The sequence below is a fragment of the Crotalus tigris genome, unplaced genomic scaffold (genome assembly GCF_016545835.1).
Source record: "Crotalus tigris isolate CLP2741 ecotype Arizona unplaced genomic scaffold, ASM1654583v1 scf7180000018146.467361, whole genome shotgun sequence".
Taxonomy (NCBI): domain Eukaryota; kingdom Metazoa; phylum Chordata; class Lepidosauria; order Squamata; family Viperidae; genus Crotalus; species Crotalus tigris.
The window spans coordinates 46,989-64,927 of record NW_024096846.1 but is presented as its reverse complement, the minus strand read 5'-3'; the positions used below and the strand labels follow the sequence as shown (position 1 = coordinate 64,927).

Here is a 17,939-nt window from a genome sequence, read left to right as displayed (position 1 = left end):
AGGAGTAACAGAACAATAAGTAGAAAACCTCCAATGTCCCCTCCAACTTCTGTTGTTCTGTATTCTAAAGGTGGGAACCTCTGCAGGGCACATGAGAACTTGGTTCTACCAACATTATTTATAGCTCATACAGTTCATACAGTTCCTATTGGCCAGGGAGCTCACTGTAATGTATGGTATGAATCAAATGCCATCATATAACTCATTAGACTGGAGGGATGTTCCTGTGAATAATGCTGCCCATTCCAAATGGAAATGTGATGGCTACCAACTGTACGTGTATAAAAATCAAAGGGAATAAGCTTGGCTTTGTGGGTACAATGAAAACTTGGGAAGAAGAGTTAAAATACTCATGAAAGAGATTTGGGGATATGAGCACAACTCATGAAGTCAAGAGCCATTCTGGCATATTTTCTGCCAAGGAACTAGTAAAATTCCTCCCAAGAAATGTATGCTCATGCACGCATGCAACCATAATATCAGAACAAAAAACTCAGTTTAGGAATGTCTAAGAAAGTGCAGCTGGCTAGCTTCTAGCCTTGGATTATTCCTAGAAAAATAGTCTTTCCTCCTTATGTCTTCTTTCCTCTCTCCTTATCTGTAGATGGATTGTGAGCTTGCAAACAAGATGCAAGCCATTCAATACCATTCTGTGCAAGCACCACCAAACAAAAAATAAAGCATTCCAGTTAAAAGAACAGATCTTTCCATGGTTACCGTTGTTTTGATTTATCATCATCATCATCACTAAAAAAAGGAGAAGCTGGAGAAGTTTAGAATCCCCAAATGACTTCGTTCCTTCCCTGTGCTCCATCTCACTGCCAATCAGCTGTTAATTTAGCACTAAGGAGTAGATTGCAAAAATTGATTTTTCCTGCAGTTCCTATCATTAGCAGAGGGTGGGGGGGGGAAGGATTAATGTAAAGTTTTAGAGGAAAGCTCAAATTATAGTTGAAGCACATCTGGCAAGCAGTGAATACCACTGGCTGATGAGGATGCTTATCAGTCTAGTGCTATTGGTAGACTTTCCCATGCCTTGCATCAGCCACATGGAGTCCAATTAGGGACTCTATAATCCTGTGGCAGCTGCTCCCCTTATTTTGTTTCCTTAATACAAAGATTCCAGCCTTTAGTCCTTGAAGACTGCCAGAGCTGGAAACAATTTTAAAAAGCAATAATGCAACACACACACACACACCATGAACAAAGATTCAAACAACTTGAAATCAAAATCAACAGCACAAAAGGACAATCAGCACTAGTTTCAAGAATTTGAGAAGGAAGGTGTTTCTCCTTCCTAAGTGACTTCTGTACTGTTCCCACCCATTTGCTCCTCTCTCTTCCTCCCTCTCTCTCCCTCTCCCCCCTCTCTCCCCCCCCCATGAAATATATAGAGGTGATGACTTCCCCTTGCTCTTTGCAAGGGAAGAGCAGATGCACAGACCATAACACCAACAAGGTGGAGAGGTTAGAGATATTGTCGATAGATCCCCCTCCATAGCGGGTGCCTAAAGATGGAAACTCCTGTTGCTGCATGTCAAGAACAACAAAAAGACCTGCTTAAATAGAAACATTTTTCACCAGCCTTAATTCACTAAGTGCTATCAGACACAATGGCTTCTAAGCAACCCCTTGCGGAAGATGACCCAGCATATGCTCAGGTGCTGTTTCCAGTAGTCTTCCTACAGAGTAGCAATGAACACGGAACAGAGTATAAAAATTCTAAAGAAATATAAATGTGGAATCTAGGTAGGATAGAATAAAAGAGAACAAAAGGTGGAACAGGAGGCAGGTGAATAGAGCAAAAATATAAATACAAAATATAACTACTAATATAACTGTCTGTTATATCTCCACACAAATCACTGCTCCAGTCTTGTCTCTTTTTTACCTCAGGAAACCTAGGACTGTGGCTCATGCAGAAACACAGGGGGAACTCCTTAAAGACCGTTCTAGAGGGACCTACCCAAACTTAATTGATTCCAAAAACCCAGAACAGGTTGCACTCAAGTAGTTCCTTTCCCTCATGGATTACAAAAGGCCTTCTTTCGTATTGACAAAAGGTGACACAGATTTCCTGAATGCATTGATGTTGCTACAGCCAGACAGCCAAAACATTTTAGATTTTGTTTTTAACAAATGCATATAATGCTAGGCTGATTTCCTACATTTTTGTTTGAAATGGACCAAGCTCTGTTAGAGACTTAAAAAAGGAGCAGGGAGTTTTGTAAAAATACCTTTTTTTTTAACACAATTAATATATTTATAGCATCCAATGGACACAATTGGTCTCATACCTTGGCAGAAATTCTTGCCTGGCACTTTCTGAAAGCCACTGCGGCAGGTGCAGTAAACAGATGAGGGGGTTTGGATACATTTGGCTTCATCGCCACACATGGTTACATTGGTGTGACAGCCATACGTCTTGGGATCTGCAAGCACAAAATGGGAAATGAGCAAATGTTACGTCAGCGGCACCAACAAGAGAGATAGGACAACAGCTGAGGGTGTGAGCATGTAATCGGTCAAACCACTTGGAGTTTCATCATACCATACTGACAATTCTCCTTCTGTGCTCCAAGCTATCCCTCTCTCCCACCTCTGCTACCCAAGATTATCCACATTCGATGATTTGTCCCCTCACCCTGCAAGCAATTGTCCTCGTCAGACCCATCTCCACAGTCGTCGAAAAAGTTGCAGCGATGCTCAGCGCTGATACATTTCCCATTTGTGCACAGGAACTCATTCTTCTCGTGGCTGCAGCTCCTAGGCCTGGTGGTTGGTGAATCTGTGATTAAAATGATGCCAGTGAGAAGCTGAAGAAATGCATTACAATGCCACAATTCGGTCTCTTTCGTTTCCTTGTCTTCCCTTCCAAAGAATCATAAATCTAGTCTGCATCTCCACAGAGGCGACTGGATTTTTCTATCACCTCAGGTGGCAAAACAAGTAAATACATCCACTGTGAATGCTGTTTATCTCCACACAAGTCACCGCTCCAATCTTGTCCCTTTTTCTCAGGATGCTTAGGGCCGTGACTCATGCAGAAACACAGGGGGAACTCCTTGATATGAAGACCATTCTAGAGCAGGGGTCCTCAACCTTGGCAACTTTAAGACTTGTGGATTTCAACTCTCCGAATTCCTCAGCAAAGCAAAGCTGGCTGAGGAATTCTGAGAGTTGAAGTCCACAAGTCTGAAAGTTGCCAAGGTTGAGGAACCCTGTTCTAAAGCAACCTTCCCAAATTTGATTGATTCCAAAAAAGCTAAGCAGATCAGACTTGGATGCATCTGGAATTACTCAGGCTATAACTGATAATATCTCAGAGTGAGGTAATGGCGCACCACTGCCATTGCCAGGGCTATAGTTGGTAATATCTATTGTCAGGGCTGTAGATGGTAATATTCCAGTATGAGGTAATGGCAAACTATATGTAATCCTTGATTTAGGACTGTAATGGAACCTGCTCATTATGGCTGTCAGTTGTGACGGTTGTAAAAATGGGCACTGATCTGATTTTATTACCATTTTTTATGGTGGTCATTAAGCAACCACTGTAATCATTAAGTGAACCCAGAGCTTGTTATGGCTTGATTTTGCTGAAAACCAAAAATAAATGTTAAAATTTTGGCAAAACGCAGTCACAAGATTGTAGGATGGTGCAAATGGCAGTAAATGTGGGCCAGTTACGGAGTGCCTGATGAGCAGTCATGTGACTGCAGGGGTGGATATTGGAACTTTGGAATTGGGTTGTAAGTACCCCTCAGGAAGGTCTGTTGTAACTCTGAAGAGTCATTAAGCGACAGTTCATAAGTTGAGGAGAACCTGCATTTCAGGATTGCTGCCAAGTTTATTTATTCAGAAACTTGAGTTTGCTTTGACAAGAGCCTTTGTTTTAACTTAGGAGTAAATAGTTAGAAGTTTAGGGATAATTCTAACGCAGGAAAATACCCAAACAGTCTGGGAAACCTTGCTTTAGCTACTCTACCGCAGTGTTTCCCAAACTTGACAATTTTAAGGCATGTGGACTTCAACGTTGCTGGCTGTGGAATTCTGGGAGTTGAAGTCCACATGCCTTAAAATTGTCAAGTTTGGGAAACACTGCTCTACCGTTATTGGCTTCTTTCTGACAGTTACACAACAGGATTAGTACAAATGACCCAAGATTGTAGTTTATTCGTATTACTTGTGGGGAAGAGTTTGCCGTGCTTCTGCAAATCTTAGGAGTTAGCAGAAAACACTCACCACAGAACTGCTCATCAGTGCCATCGCCACAGTTGTCGATGCCATCACACTGGCGGCCAATCCACAGACACACGCGATCGTTCTTGCAACGGAATGGCCTGTTGGGAGGGCACTGGAATTTCACTGCATTAGAAAACAGGAGCAAAGAGAAAGAGTAAAAAAGGTGAACCAGAATGATTTGGATTTTCCGGAGCCATAATTTCCCATTCGTTCATTCCACTGTGGAAAATACAAATAGGCAGGCCTCTATAGGATTCTGGACCCTGTCTATTTCTTTTCCCCCTGGCCTTTCACCCTCCGGTTGAGAGAATGGGGGAGTATAGCAGTAGTTTCTGGCTGTGTTGGAAGCCCACTTTTTACACCTCTGACTTCTGGAAGACTACGGTCAACCTCTCAGCTCAGCTGCCTTCTTTGAATGGTAAACTGTGGAAGACATGAGACCGTTTCACCTGACAAGTAAAGAGGTGACTGCCTTCCTATATGGATCTACCCAGCTCTGCCTTGAATGTGCTGTGGTTAGCAGCTTTCCCAAGCCTCCCTGAAGGTCTTTTCTACCTCTAGGAATTCAAGGTGGTTTATCAAATTCTCTCTTCTCTTTCCCCGCAGCCCCTCCTTCCAATAACGCATGTCCCTGCAAGAACGGTTTAAGAGCAGGTAACTTCAGATCAGCCTGTGGCTTTGGTGGATGATTGGGGATTCGAACATAAGGGATGTAAAGAATTGTCACCAGAAATTAATTGGACTTTGCACCATGGGGGGGACTTCAGCATTGGTAGAGTTGACCTTTCAAATAAACAGTGTTAGGACAATTTACATTTTTATTTAGAAAAATTCTTCGGCCATTTTTACTGGATGCAAATTACAAGAAATATACACTTGTATATTTTGAGACTTGTAAATATAAAACTGTTATGAAACATTCTTCACGTTGTTGTTGTTGTTTTGACCTGTAGGAAAAAATGGTAACCTAAACTCTGACCTAATAATGTAGGCAGTTTAACCAACAGGAGTTTTAATATTTGCATATCTGTAGTGAACAAACAACTCACAAGTTTTGGTTTTATATTCTAATCCCTGCAATATTTTGTCTTGGCTTGACTTGTTTCTCAATGTACCAACAACTTTGTGGCTGATGTAGAACAATGTTTTTTTCAGATTCTGCATCTTTAAAGAAACCCTCTTTCATGAGATCAAGGGACCCGGGTGAAATTCCTCCAATTTCATCCTGTGTGAATCAGAACTGCTTCATTTTCGAAGTGACAATCTTGTAAGCTTTCCTTATACTGGATACAGTATAGAGTCAGCTATCAGCTCCTCCCAGAATATGGCACAAAACCCATTGCTTCTTTCCCAAAGTCACTCTGGAATTCCTGGGAACCTCAACTCCCGAGAGTAGGATGTTCCCAAATGGAAGCGTGGTGATAATCTGAGAGAAGGAGGCATTGATTTTGGTTTGTATAATTGCCAAAGCCCATGTTCTGGGTATCCCTAGTTCCCTCTGAACCTCCTAGCCAATCAGCTGAAAAGAGAAAATGATGATCAAGAGAAGCAGGAGTTAATCACAGAAGCAAGGATACTCACAGCATTCTTCGGGATTTTCATCAGAATTATCACCACAGTCATCTTCACCATCACATTTCCAGGCCAGTGGCTTGCACAGAGTGTTGTTACACTGGAACTCATCAAGAGGGCAAGTCCGCACTATAAAGAAGCCACAAAAGCATGGAAGCTGCAACCTGATTCTTGAGCATTGCATATCCCACCTAAGTTGTGAGTAGTATCAAAGGATGTAAAAAGGCAGTGACAAGTTCCACAACCAGGAATTCACACATACTACCAGATCCAGCACAGTATTATGTCTGGCATCCTTGCCTGGCTGAAAGGGCCTCGGTATCCTAACAGGGATCCTTGTTGGTACATGGCCTGCTCTCCACTTACACCAGTGTTTCTTAATCTCAGCAGATTCAAGATAGTATGAACTTCTATCTTGCTCTATGGAGTAGGGAGTTGGTCTCTGACAGAAGGCCACCTGGAGAGACTAGAAACATTTGAAATGTGGATTTACAGGCAGCTGTTACATATAAGCTGGGCTGACAAGATCAGAAATGAGGAGGTGATAAGCCACCTGGGAAAGCCAAGGGAAAACAATTAAAAAACAAAAATTAGAATATTTCGAACATGTGATGCGACACCGAGAAAAATACGGCATACTCCATTTAATCCTCCAGGGAAAGATTGAAGGCAAAGGAGGTCCAGGCAGAAGAAGAACATCGTGGCTTCAAAAGCTAAGGGACTGGTTTGGACAAAATTCAGCAGCACTTTTTCATGTGGCTGCTGATAAAAACAGGATCGCCAACATGATCGCCAACGTCCGATAACGGATATGGCACAAGAAGAAGAAGATGAACTTCAACTCTCAGAATTACCTAGTCAGCATATCATATGGTCAAGGGCTGTTTAAAGACTTTGCCCCATAGATGAAAAACTGAGATCTGGGTACTTGGATCTGACATCTAGTTTTGGAATAGAATTCTCATCCATTCTTACAAGGGAAAAAAATTATGGTTGCCTTTACCTCTCGTGCCACAGTCTTCCTCATCACTGCCATCCATGCAATCGGCATCAGCATCACAGCGCCATCGCAGTGGGATGCAGTGGCCACTCTTGCAGTGGAATTGGTCTTGTTCACAGCGTGGCTTGCATTCTTTCTGTGGAGGAACAAGGTTTGCAGGCCTTTCAGGTCAGAGAGCAGAGATCTGGAGCCGTTTTGTATCACGTAAGGTTATTACTCTATCCCAGGGGTAGGCAACCGTGGCTCTTTTATGACTCGTGGACTTCAACTCCCAGAATTCCTGAGCCAGCACAGCTGTGCTGGCTCAGGAATTCTGGGAGTTGAAGTCCACGAGTCATAAAAGAGCCACGGTTGCCTACCCCTGCTCTATCCGGATCTATAATGCTTTCCTAAGCAGCAGAGGCTGTTGAGTCTTAACATCCTAATAATTGCAATAGGACTTTCAGAATGTAACAAATTGCTTTACGGAATTACACAGGAAGGGAACAAAGAATGCAAAATGAAGTGGATGTCATATAAAAATCAAAGTATGATTTTTTTCCCCCTTAGAACCAGCATTAGATAAAAACATTCATCTAATTTCTCAATTCCATCAAAGCTTTCTGATGGGTTTTCCCCAACAGTTACTTATTCTGTTATTCAGTAATTCATGTTTACACTTCCAGGTTTTTTTCCCCTAATATGCACGCCAAACTGGCCCATGTTTTTTCATCTACAAAAACTCCTTGAAAGCAATATTTTCTTAAGCTCAGGCTATGCTGATCCCAGCACACAAGTACAATTCTATTTACTCGTAACGAGACCATTTTCCCCAAGTAGATGTTAATTAGATATGAAAGCTACAATTTCCATAAACATTTGATCCATGTCTACAAAGACTATAGATCAGCAGCTGTGCCCGCTGGACCACCCGCCACCTCCATGGCCCGCCACAGATCACCCAGGCAGCCCAGCAGCACCATGGTGGCCATGTCCTCCACCCGTACCCTGCAGCATTATCTGCGCGCAATGGGCTGCAAGGGCGGAGTCTTGCCCCTGCTACCCGGCTACCATGTCCTTGGCTGCGCAGCATTGTGTGGGCCGTGCCCAGGGGCGACTCTCCTCCGGAGAGCTGCTGGTGAGGAGGGGGCCGCAGGAGGAGGCGGGGCTGGGGCGATGGTGCGTGTGCCCACAGAGAGGGCTCCGAGTGCCACCTCTGGCACGCGTGCCATAGGTTCGCCACCACTGCTATAGATATAGAAGTTATACTCAAAACACTTTTGGACAGCTTCAAGAGGGTGAGGGCTACTCTAAGAATTCAAGCCAAAGAGCAGAAGCTAGTTGTGAAAGCTGCTGCATGTTCATCATATCTTCTTTCTTGGCACTTTCCACACTTGGACCTTACCTCATCAGAGCCATCAGCACAATCATGGTCCCCATCACACTTCCAACGGCCTGCAATGCAACGGCCATTGGCGCAAGAGAACTCACTTTCAGAGCAAGCCCTGGGCTCTGTAAGCAGAGAAAGCAGAGAGAAACATGAGTTGGAAAGCTTGAACACATATATAAGGAGTTGTGGCTACTCTATAATTCACAGATTAACACCACTGCTTATTTTCAGCATAATTTCACAGAGTAGGCGTAATTGATTATTGTAACATAGCAAATTCTTTAAGTTTGACTAGAAACAGAACAGAGGAAAAGCCAAAAGAAAACTTAGGGTGGGAGTAAAGAGAGAGATAGCAGGACAATGGTTTCTGAGTGTGTTATCAACCATATTACCCACAACAGTCACCTTGGGGCAAGATAGGTGGCAAACAAATTTAATAAATAAATAAATAAAACAGCAGCTTCTGCCACACTAACAATCTCAGCTCAACTTTCTCAACGTGAACTTTGGCCTGTTCACCTGATGGCTGAAGAGCTTGCATACCACACCATATTCATTAAATTTCTTAGTCTCTGCTCCTGGTAACAATTAGGGGAGTAAGTCTTGTTTTTAAATAGAGATCCATAAAGGAGAACCTTATGCAGGATAGGGAACATACTTAAAAGTCCTGAAGTCACAATCCTTTCCCGTAATATCTATACCTGCCTTTATCCTACTTTTGTTTTAACTGCCTAACTCTGAGAAAGTAAGATTGTTTTATTATTTGTTATACAACTGAGAACAAGAGACACTTATGAAACTACTATAAATCATCCAGAGTTCTACCAGAAGATTGCAATCTACCTTCTGTCTACTCCTAATTTAGAGATCCTTAGTGGGAGATTCCACACCATTATTGAAAGTTTCTGCCTGTCTCCTTGCCTCCCTGCCACATAAAAAGTTAATGTGCAAAGAACCCCCTAGATCAGGGGTATCAAACCCGCGATGTCACGTGACGTGTTGCGATGTATCGTGACTTTTTTTCCATTGTCGGTAATGGGATGGGAGCGGTTTCGCCACGACACATCCGGCTGGCGGGCCAGCAGTTTGACACCCCTGCCCTAGATTTACAGAACCAAGCAGATACTATTTTCACTTTCAACTTGGTTATTAACTTATTTGAGAGTTTTGTTGTTTTCACTATATTACTATAATTATTTGCAACACAGGAAACTGCAATAGAGAGAGGCAATTGCTACAGTGGCATCATCTTTATTGATAGGAAGTGAATCTTCAGAGTTTCAGAAAACAAGTCTAATTTCCTAAAGTCTGCCCCAAAGGAAGCGCTAGGACAGAACCAATGCATACATCCCCAAATAGTAACCACTGATTGTCCAGTGTTTACTGTATCGCAATTGGCTGCTTCAGTCTTGGGCTCATTCTCAAAACACTACAATAAAGGGAGGGATAGTAGAGATATTAAGAGGTAAGACCGTTCAGCCTGGTTTGCTACAGTAGAATCAACTTGAAAAAGAATTAGCAAGCATGACATAGAGAAACCTCCATTACATTCCTGCAAAAGGAATACAGAGGCAAATACAAGGGAATAGAGATGAAGCCTCCAAATAATCCCCTTTTTTCCCTCCTTTCAACACAGTTAAAAGTTTTAAAGGGGAAGGAAAACATTTTTGACAGAAACCTACCTCTGCAAGGCCCGATACGACAGTATGAAAATGGAGAAAAACATAAGATGAAGTGAAATGGCACAAACTCAAATTACACAGTATGGTAAGGAACAAACCAAAAGAAGTCAAGTCATGTTCTAGCAGCTAAAGGAGTTAGTGGGGAGGGGAAAGGGATGAGGCATGCTATAGCTATTTTAAAGATTTATAATTTATTGCTGGAGTCCTTGGTTCATTGCAACATCCAAAGGTTTTATGAAAGCATTACTTTGTGACAGATCATTTGTCTGACTTTTATCTTTATCAGAGCCTGTTGGGACATTTTTATCCTGGTCATCTGATATCAAACAGCAATAGCAGAATGATTACCATACAGTCAAAGCAAAAGTTGTCTATGGAATTCCCTTCCATCTTGAGATACCAAAGACTGATCATCTTTTTGAACATCTCATCAGCCTGATCAATATCCAGAGCATTCAGCAAGTTTGCATTCTGGACAATTCACCCAAGAATATTGCATACAACCGTTTAAAAAAACTGGAGTATTCATCTGACCAAGGTTCCTCTTAGTTATCTTGGGAAGGGCAAGTGTACATGAAAAGCACACCCAAAGGTTTGGTACCAGCAGAGGAAAACTACGCAGATAGAAAAGACTATTTAAGATAGTTTACTAAAAAAAAAAATGATTCTGTAAGATATGGAGTCTTCCTGTTACCTGTCCTCTGGCCTATCTGGTTGGGGATATGATAATTGCAAAGAAGTTATTTTCATGCAGGTACCACCAGCTGAGATGGTCAGAGGAATTGGCACAGAAAAAAAATGCAAGGGGAATATTTGTCTAACTGAGCATCTTTGGGGTGTATGGCTCAAGCAGCACACAACATTCTTCTTCTCAAATTACAGCTATTGAATTTGAAACTCAGCCAGTATTTTCTCTAGCTCAATTCTTTATCGCTTCTTACACTCACTCATGGGAATTTTTCCGATGGGAAGAGATCCCTGCTTTATTCAGTACCCATTTTTCTACAAGCAATTCTTGTTTTACACAATCTTCCTAAGATTAGGCATGAGTAGGTAAGAAAAGGTCATCTCCCTCCCCACAGGCAAACATGGTAGCATAAGGTTGAAGTGGGCACATACTACAGGTCTCCTCATCCGAGTTATCCCCACAGTCGTTGTCATAGTCACACTTCCAGCGGCCTGGAACACAGCGGTTGTTCCTGCAGCGGAACTGGTAGGGCTCACAAGTCCGCTGATCTAAAAATGAAGAATGTGCAATTGTGGAGAGGTAATGGAAAAAAGCAGAAGAAATGAACAGCATTGCTAAAGAAAATTGCAGTAAAAATCAAACTGCACGTGCTCCCAAGGAGAATTTTCTAATTGTATGTGGAATAGTTTTGCACCACATTGTTAACACTGGGAAACCTTTATCCCTCGCTGTAGCACACAGTGGGCAACATAAAGTGTCCAGAAATAGATTAAGATTAGAAATCAGCTGCTGTTAGCAAAAGAGTTTGAACCAAACAGCCTGTCCCAAAAGGGTGTATCTGCCCAAATTCTTGGGAAGGAGGATGCGCATGCAGCCCGCCAGCCCCTATCCTTTCCAAATGTAGCCAGCCACCCATGGGATGGTCAACTTACCACATTCTTCCTTGGGCTCATCTGAACCATCCCCACAGTCATCCTCGCCATCACATTTCCAACGCGCTGGGATGCATCGGCCAGAATCCTTGCACCGGAATTCATCCAGACCACATCTCATTTGTGCTAAATGAGTGAAAAGGATTGAAGAGATGAAAGGGTCCTCCAAAATGAGGCACAAGCCGGCTGCGTTTTTTAAAACTGCACGCGTAAATAACACAGCCTCCAAGGCACAGAAAGCCAGCTAGTCATTATGAGCTTTCTCATTGCAGAAATAGTCAAGTAAACAAAAACTGAGCGGATTTTCGATAAGCGTTATAGTCCACAAAGGCTAAGGCCATTAAATAGTTAGTTTTTCAGGTTTCAAATTAGTGACTCAAATGGGCAAAGGAAGACCAAAGCAAGACATTGGGCATTCTTGGGGACACAAGACTATTCTCTCCCTCTCAGAACCAGCCCCCATAGTACGCATAGTGCCTTACTGCAGTTGGCAGGCTCATCGGATCCGTCCACGCAGTCGTTGTCACGGTCACAAACCCAAACTCGCGGAATGCAGCGTTTGGTAATGGCACACTGGAACTGGTTTGGAGCACAAGTCACTTCCGCTGTAAAAAAGAAAAAAAAAAGTGGAGACAGAAGATAACCCCAGTATATAATGGGAGTTCCCTGTAATGAATGCCAACTCTATACAATCAGACAATGACCCACAACATTATATATGCTGAACTATTGCCCTTCCACTGAAGAAAAAGATAGAGGTAATCCTTGACGTAGGACCACAACTGAGCCCAAAATTGCTGTTGTTAAGTGAGACATTTATTAAGTGAGTTTTGCCCCATTTTTTGACCTTTCTCGCCACAATTGGTAAGTGAATCACTGCAGTTGTTAAGTTAGTAACCCGGTGTTAAGTGAATCTGGCTTCCCCATTGGTTTTGCTTGTCAGAAGGCCGCAAAAGGGGATCTCATGACCTTGGGACACTGCAACGGTCATAAATATGAACCAGTTGCCAAGCATTCTGAATTTTGATCACGTGACTCTGGGGATGGTGCAAAGGTTGTAAGTCTGTAAAAGGGTCATACGTCACTTTTTTCAGTGCCTTTGTCATTTTGAACGGTCGCTAAATGAACTGTTGTAAGTCCAGGACTACCTGTATATATATATACATTGCTTACTGGTGTACACCGCTTAGAGAGTGCTTGCACTTAAAGCGGTATATAAGTCTCACAACTAAATAAATAAATAAATAAATGTTTAATGCCATATCTGTTCACTTTTTTCTTCTGAATTCAGTTCTGAACCACAACACCTGCAGATTTATTTACTTTGCATCGTGAGGACCGATGGCAAAATTCCATCTTTTTGCGTGCAATTTTACTAGCGTGATGCAAAATTAGCAATAAAACTGTAATTTGGCTGTCCCAGAGAAACAAAATCCCCAGGATGTTTACTGAGATGACGCTAATCGTGCAAGCAACATCTGATCTTTTGACAAGCCTGGCACGGAGACCGGCAGGAAAAAGGGACTCTTGTGCGTCACTTACGACAATCCTTCTCATCTTCTCCATCACCACAGTTGTCTTGCCCGTTGCAACGGAAGATGCCCGGGATGCAACGATTGGTATTTGTGCATTTGAACTGACTGGGCAGGCAGACATGGACTTCTGTCAGAGAAAAGAGAGAAAAGAATCCAACTTTAAGGAAGAGAAGGCTGACCAAATGCATCCCTCAGCCCTAATATTTGTCAGACATTCTCATGGGATTTATTTCCATGGCAGTCATTCTTGAAAGATCGGCCCCTCCCGTGTATGTAGACTTCTTAGGTTTACTCTGAAATTTCAGGGAAATAGAGAAGTAGGGAGGAAAAGAGCAATTCTGCCTCGGATCTTTTTGCTTTTCCTGGTTTGCCATTCTTATCACTTTAAAAGGTTAAGGAAAGCAAAAGGGAAAAATAAAATGAAAAGGGAAGGGAAAGAGAAAGGAAAGGTTTCGTCCAGAGGGCTTTTAGCGTAGCATGGGGATTTGTGGGAATGGAGGCAATTTTTTCTGATCTTCATACCAGGCTTTGAGAAATGACTGTTTTAAAATCACCATCACCACCACCTCCTTCTCCCCAATTTCTACTCTTTTCTGAGCGAGTCAATGGTGAATTTGGGATGGCTTGGTCACCTAACATCTTTTACGGTTTTGAACTTCTAACTTTTTAAAATAAGGGGTTACATATTAATGTGGCTGGTTTGAACTGCCCAACATCTTCTGCGGAATTATCCAGAAAGGCTGAGGATATACTTACCACAGTTGGCTTCATCTGAGTTGTCCTGACAGTCATTGTCCCCGTCGCAAATGAAGGCTGGGTTGGTGCAGATCCCTGTAGAGCACTGGAACTGCCCTGGGCGACACTTGAATTCAGCTGGAAAGAGGATGCGATGCTTTAGGAGAAGCTCCCTATGAATTCTACTTCACTGGGAGAGAACAGATTTCCGAGCAAAAGGTCCCAGACTTCAATCCCACATGCAAGTTTGGGCCAGGCAGCTAATGAAGGGGGGAACGGGACTTTTGACTCTGGAGCAACCTTTTTAATGCCGTGACCCCCAACCGGTCGTAAGTCGAGGACTTTCCCTGCCCGGGAGCGCCACACATGCGTGATGCCGCCCCCTGCCCCGGCCGAAGCGTAGCAGAATGGGACTTTTGGCGGGCTCAGCAGGGCAGAGACAGCCTGGACAATTCCTATTGGCTTTTGAAAACCAATAGAATTAGACTCTATTCAAGAGAGTCTATTCTATTGGCTTTCAAAAGCCAATAGAATAAAAGGGAGTAGCACAGCTAAGGGGAAAAAAATGGCGGACTGCGTTGTTTGGCAACCCCCGTGAAATTGTCATTCGACCCCAAATGGAGTCCCGACCCACAGGTTGAGAACCGCTGCTCTGGAGAATCACCATCATTCGGACTACAGTAAGGTAAGCAAGAGGGTGTCTATGGGCCATGCAGCTCACAAGGGTTAGAAAAATGGTGGTGAGGACCAACATTTATCTAGAAGAGTATTCATAGCTTCTGATACTGGCAGAGAGGAAGTAACCTCATCACTTTTGATGCAGATAAACAGACAAGCCTCTGGGGGCTACTCTACGTGTTCTTAGTACACCCAAAGTTTCAAAAGACCCCAAACTTCTCACATCAATGCCAGTAGGGTCAATGATCCATCACAATTTAAAACAGTTTGAGGTCTACTTTATTTCTTTTCAGCTGGTCAGCTAGTGAATCTTACAACCATTTGTTACTAGGCACTTTATTCCTTCTTGCTCATTTTGTAAATGTTCTGAAATAGCTGACCACTGGTAGCAATAACTTTTAATTTTAAAATTAAAATTGTATTTTAATTATATCAGGGAAGCTCATTTTTCCCAGATTACTCCGTTACTGTAAGGAACCTAATTTGTCAATCAAATTCAGGGCATTTTCAGTTTTTGGGTTTTACCTAATTGGGATTAAGGTCTGTGCAAAACACACCCGAGTTACTTTTAGCAACAATGAGCTGCTACTCATCGCACAGCAAGAATACTTCTTTGAAGGATTGCTGGCGAGTTTAATATATGGCTAGAGGAGTTATGTCCTCCATAAGGTATATTTCCTTTATGTTAGTACTCCCTGGATTTCATTCCTTAACAGGTGAAAAGCACAATAAGAGACTCCATGATGTCAGTGTTAACACTAGGCTTGGACATGCTTTATCTTTGGAAATCAGCTTCAGGGTGCTTATGAAATCATGAAACACCCTTGAGAAATCAAACAAATGATCTTTGGGCAATAACTCAAACCCAAAAGCACAGGGCTGTCATCCAGGAGGCTGATAACACAAGGAAGGATAATATCTTTGGGTGATCTATTTTAGCGCTATTAACACCTTAGAAATGGAGCAATCAGTGGGAATCCTGAATGAAGGAGATGCTCATTTGAACCCTGAGCTTGCCGTTTCATCAATGCTGCTTAAGTATGTTGACCCAAAGTAGTATCAGTTGATCCTTAAAAGTATGCAGGGCTGGGTCTTGTTAAAACGTGGATGGGGAAAAATATCAGGCCTGTAGGCCAGAAGTTAAGAAATAAATATTCTGGAAGAAAGCAAGGACAAATTCTTTCTGTAATGTTACCAAAGTCTTAGAAATGTCCACTAAGTCAACAGAAGTAGACCTTAACTCAAAGGAGACTTTGTCTTACAGTTCTAGAGTAACCAAAGTGCCTGTTGGGTCTCAACATCAGATACAAATTTTACTCACTTCAATGCTTCAAAATTATTATCTAGGCACTCTCACTGTTTTGAGCCAGGATTATCATCTATCTAAAATTAAGATAAGGGATTCTCCCTCCTAAGTCTCCTCCCAAAAGTTCACTTACGGCAATCCTCCGGCTCATCCGAACGATCCCCACAATCGTCCTCGGTGTCACATTTCCACCAGAAAGGGATGCATTTGTCATTCTTGCAGACAAACTGGCAGGAAGAAAAGGTAATGAGGCTGAAATAATGGCCAAGTGATGATCAGAAGAACATAAGCCATCACTCCGAGTCAAACCCGCAGCCAATGACATTGGCCATGTTAGAGCTTAGAAAGGTTCTCCAAAAAATGCCTGTTAGAAGCTGTGATAGGAACTCAATCTCTAATCGCCCCATACGTTAACTCATGGCTCTTCCCCAATTAAAATAAAAAAATATTTTTTAAAAAAACCCTTGTTTTGTCCCAGGAGGTCAGTTAAGAGGGATTATTTTCTCCAACTGAAGATCAGTTGAATGAATACACTGGTTGGAAGCTTTATGGATCGAACAAATGTTCATATTTGGATGAAGCCTTCCGTTTCATTGGCTTGGAAGTCTCCCTGTAACAGCAGCAAAGGGCAATTTGATGCCTACAATTAAAGAGAGCCCCACAATCCTCTTCGACATCTCATATAGCCTCCTGATATGGTGCTGCTGAAAGTTGGTGGTACACCTAAAATACAAAATCCCCTACTCTTAACCCCAAGAAACCACCATTCCAGATAACCAGACCACAGCATGATGATGTCTCTGAGGGATCATTGGTTTCTACCTCACTGAAAATTGTAAATTGTCTCTTTCACCAAAAAGTTGCCTGCCCGGTGCTCAAGCACGTTAAGAATCCCTTGACAAAGCAATGCACGAGAGGTATCAATACAGAGCAAGGGTGCAAACAGTGAGACCTAAAGATTACATGCAGTCTCTCAGCATCTCTTTTAAAATGGCCAGAAAATATAAGGCCAAAAAAAAAAAGGGCACATCTTTTGTATCTTTGGGATTTTGATAGGATATCAGAGTTTTAAAAAAAAAATCCCTTATGCCTTGTAAATAAGTCATCCTTTTTTTTCAAAAGATTTGGACTTGGTTACTTAAGAATGTGGCCCTCAGGGGGATGCTACCCTTGAGCAGATGGAAGCTGCATCCCTGACAAAGAGTTTTTATAAATAATAGAGCAATGTTTGTGTGCCCCAGCTGGTTACCTGACTAGCAGTGCAGTTGGAGATGCAGGTTCTGCCATCAGCACCCAGATAGAAGTTGGTAGGACATGCACACCTGAAGTTCCCTCCTGGTGACAGCAGGCACAAGTTGCTACAGCCGCCATTGTTGGTTTTGCAGGGATGGTTAGGAACTAAGGGAAGACAACAAAGAGATGTATGTTACAGTAATTAATAGCTGCTTGTGGTGATATGACCTTTGCCAAAGACATCCGATCCCTGCTCTACTGCACAAAGATATCAAAATATCCTTTGCCATATATAAAGGAGAACCTGACTCCCCCCCCAACTTCTCTTGCATTCACAAACACACTTACCCGCTACCCACTACAAACAAATGAATGCAAAAGTTACCGTGCATGTGAGAGAAAGGAACAAAATCTATCTGAAGGAAAATAAAAAGAAACATGTCCTGATCAACAATGTTTGATTTTTCTCCATCACTAAAGTGACTGCAGTTGGTTTATTGTGCTTGGACCTCCAATATAGCAAGAGCACTTACTTATATATATTCCACTTTACAGTACTTTACAGCCCTCTCTAAGCAGTTTACAGAGTCAACCTATTGTCCCCAACAATCTGGGTCCTCATTTTACCGACCTCGGAAGAATGGAAGGCTGAGTCAAGCTTGAGCAGGTCACAATCGAACTGCTGGCAGTGGACAGAGTCAGCCTGCAATACTGCATTCTAATCACTTGTCAACTGCCCCCGTGGCTCACTGAAGCATTTACCAACTGCTAGCACTTGGCAGTGTAAGACTCCTTGCTTTTACCACCAACAACCTGCCTTTCCATCTCTGCCCTGGCAATGTCTTGAAGGACATTTCCACATTTTATTGTGTCTTAACACTGCCCCATGATACGGTAACTGAGACTGATTCCTACGCATAACGCCTTTCTTCCTCCTTTCAGCACCCTTACAGAGAATACTTAC

The 17,939-nt window shown here is 42.5% G+C and overlaps 1 protein-coding gene across 1 annotated transcript in view; it reads right to left on the bottom strand.

Annotated features, from left to right (window-relative positions):
- Positions 1-17,939, bottom strand: part of LOC120310206 (low-density lipoprotein receptor-related protein 1) — a 76,978-nt gene that overhangs the window by 17,969 nt on the left and 41,070 nt on the right. Inside the window, exons 27-39 of the mRNA XM_039348359.1 lie at positions 16,992-17,140; positions 15,876-15,969; positions 13,780-13,896; positions 13,031-13,150; positions 11,971-12,093; positions 11,489-11,614; positions 10,988-11,104; positions 8,202-8,308; positions 6,821-6,953; positions 5,827-5,946; positions 4,246-4,368; positions 2,645-2,788; positions 2,298-2,432 (exon numbers count right to left, since the gene is read on the bottom strand). Coding sequence (XP_039204293.1) covers positions 2,298-2,432; positions 2,645-2,788; positions 4,246-4,368; positions 5,827-5,946; positions 6,821-6,953; positions 8,202-8,308; positions 10,988-11,104; positions 11,489-11,614; positions 11,971-12,093; positions 13,031-13,150; positions 13,780-13,896; positions 15,876-15,969; positions 16,992-17,140 — 1,608 coding nt within the window. The remainder of the gene's footprint in view (positions 1-2,297; positions 2,433-2,644; positions 2,789-4,245; positions 4,369-5,826; positions 5,947-6,820; positions 6,954-8,201; positions 8,309-10,987; positions 11,105-11,488; positions 11,615-11,970; positions 12,094-13,030; positions 13,151-13,779; positions 13,897-15,875; positions 15,970-16,991; positions 17,141-17,939) is intronic.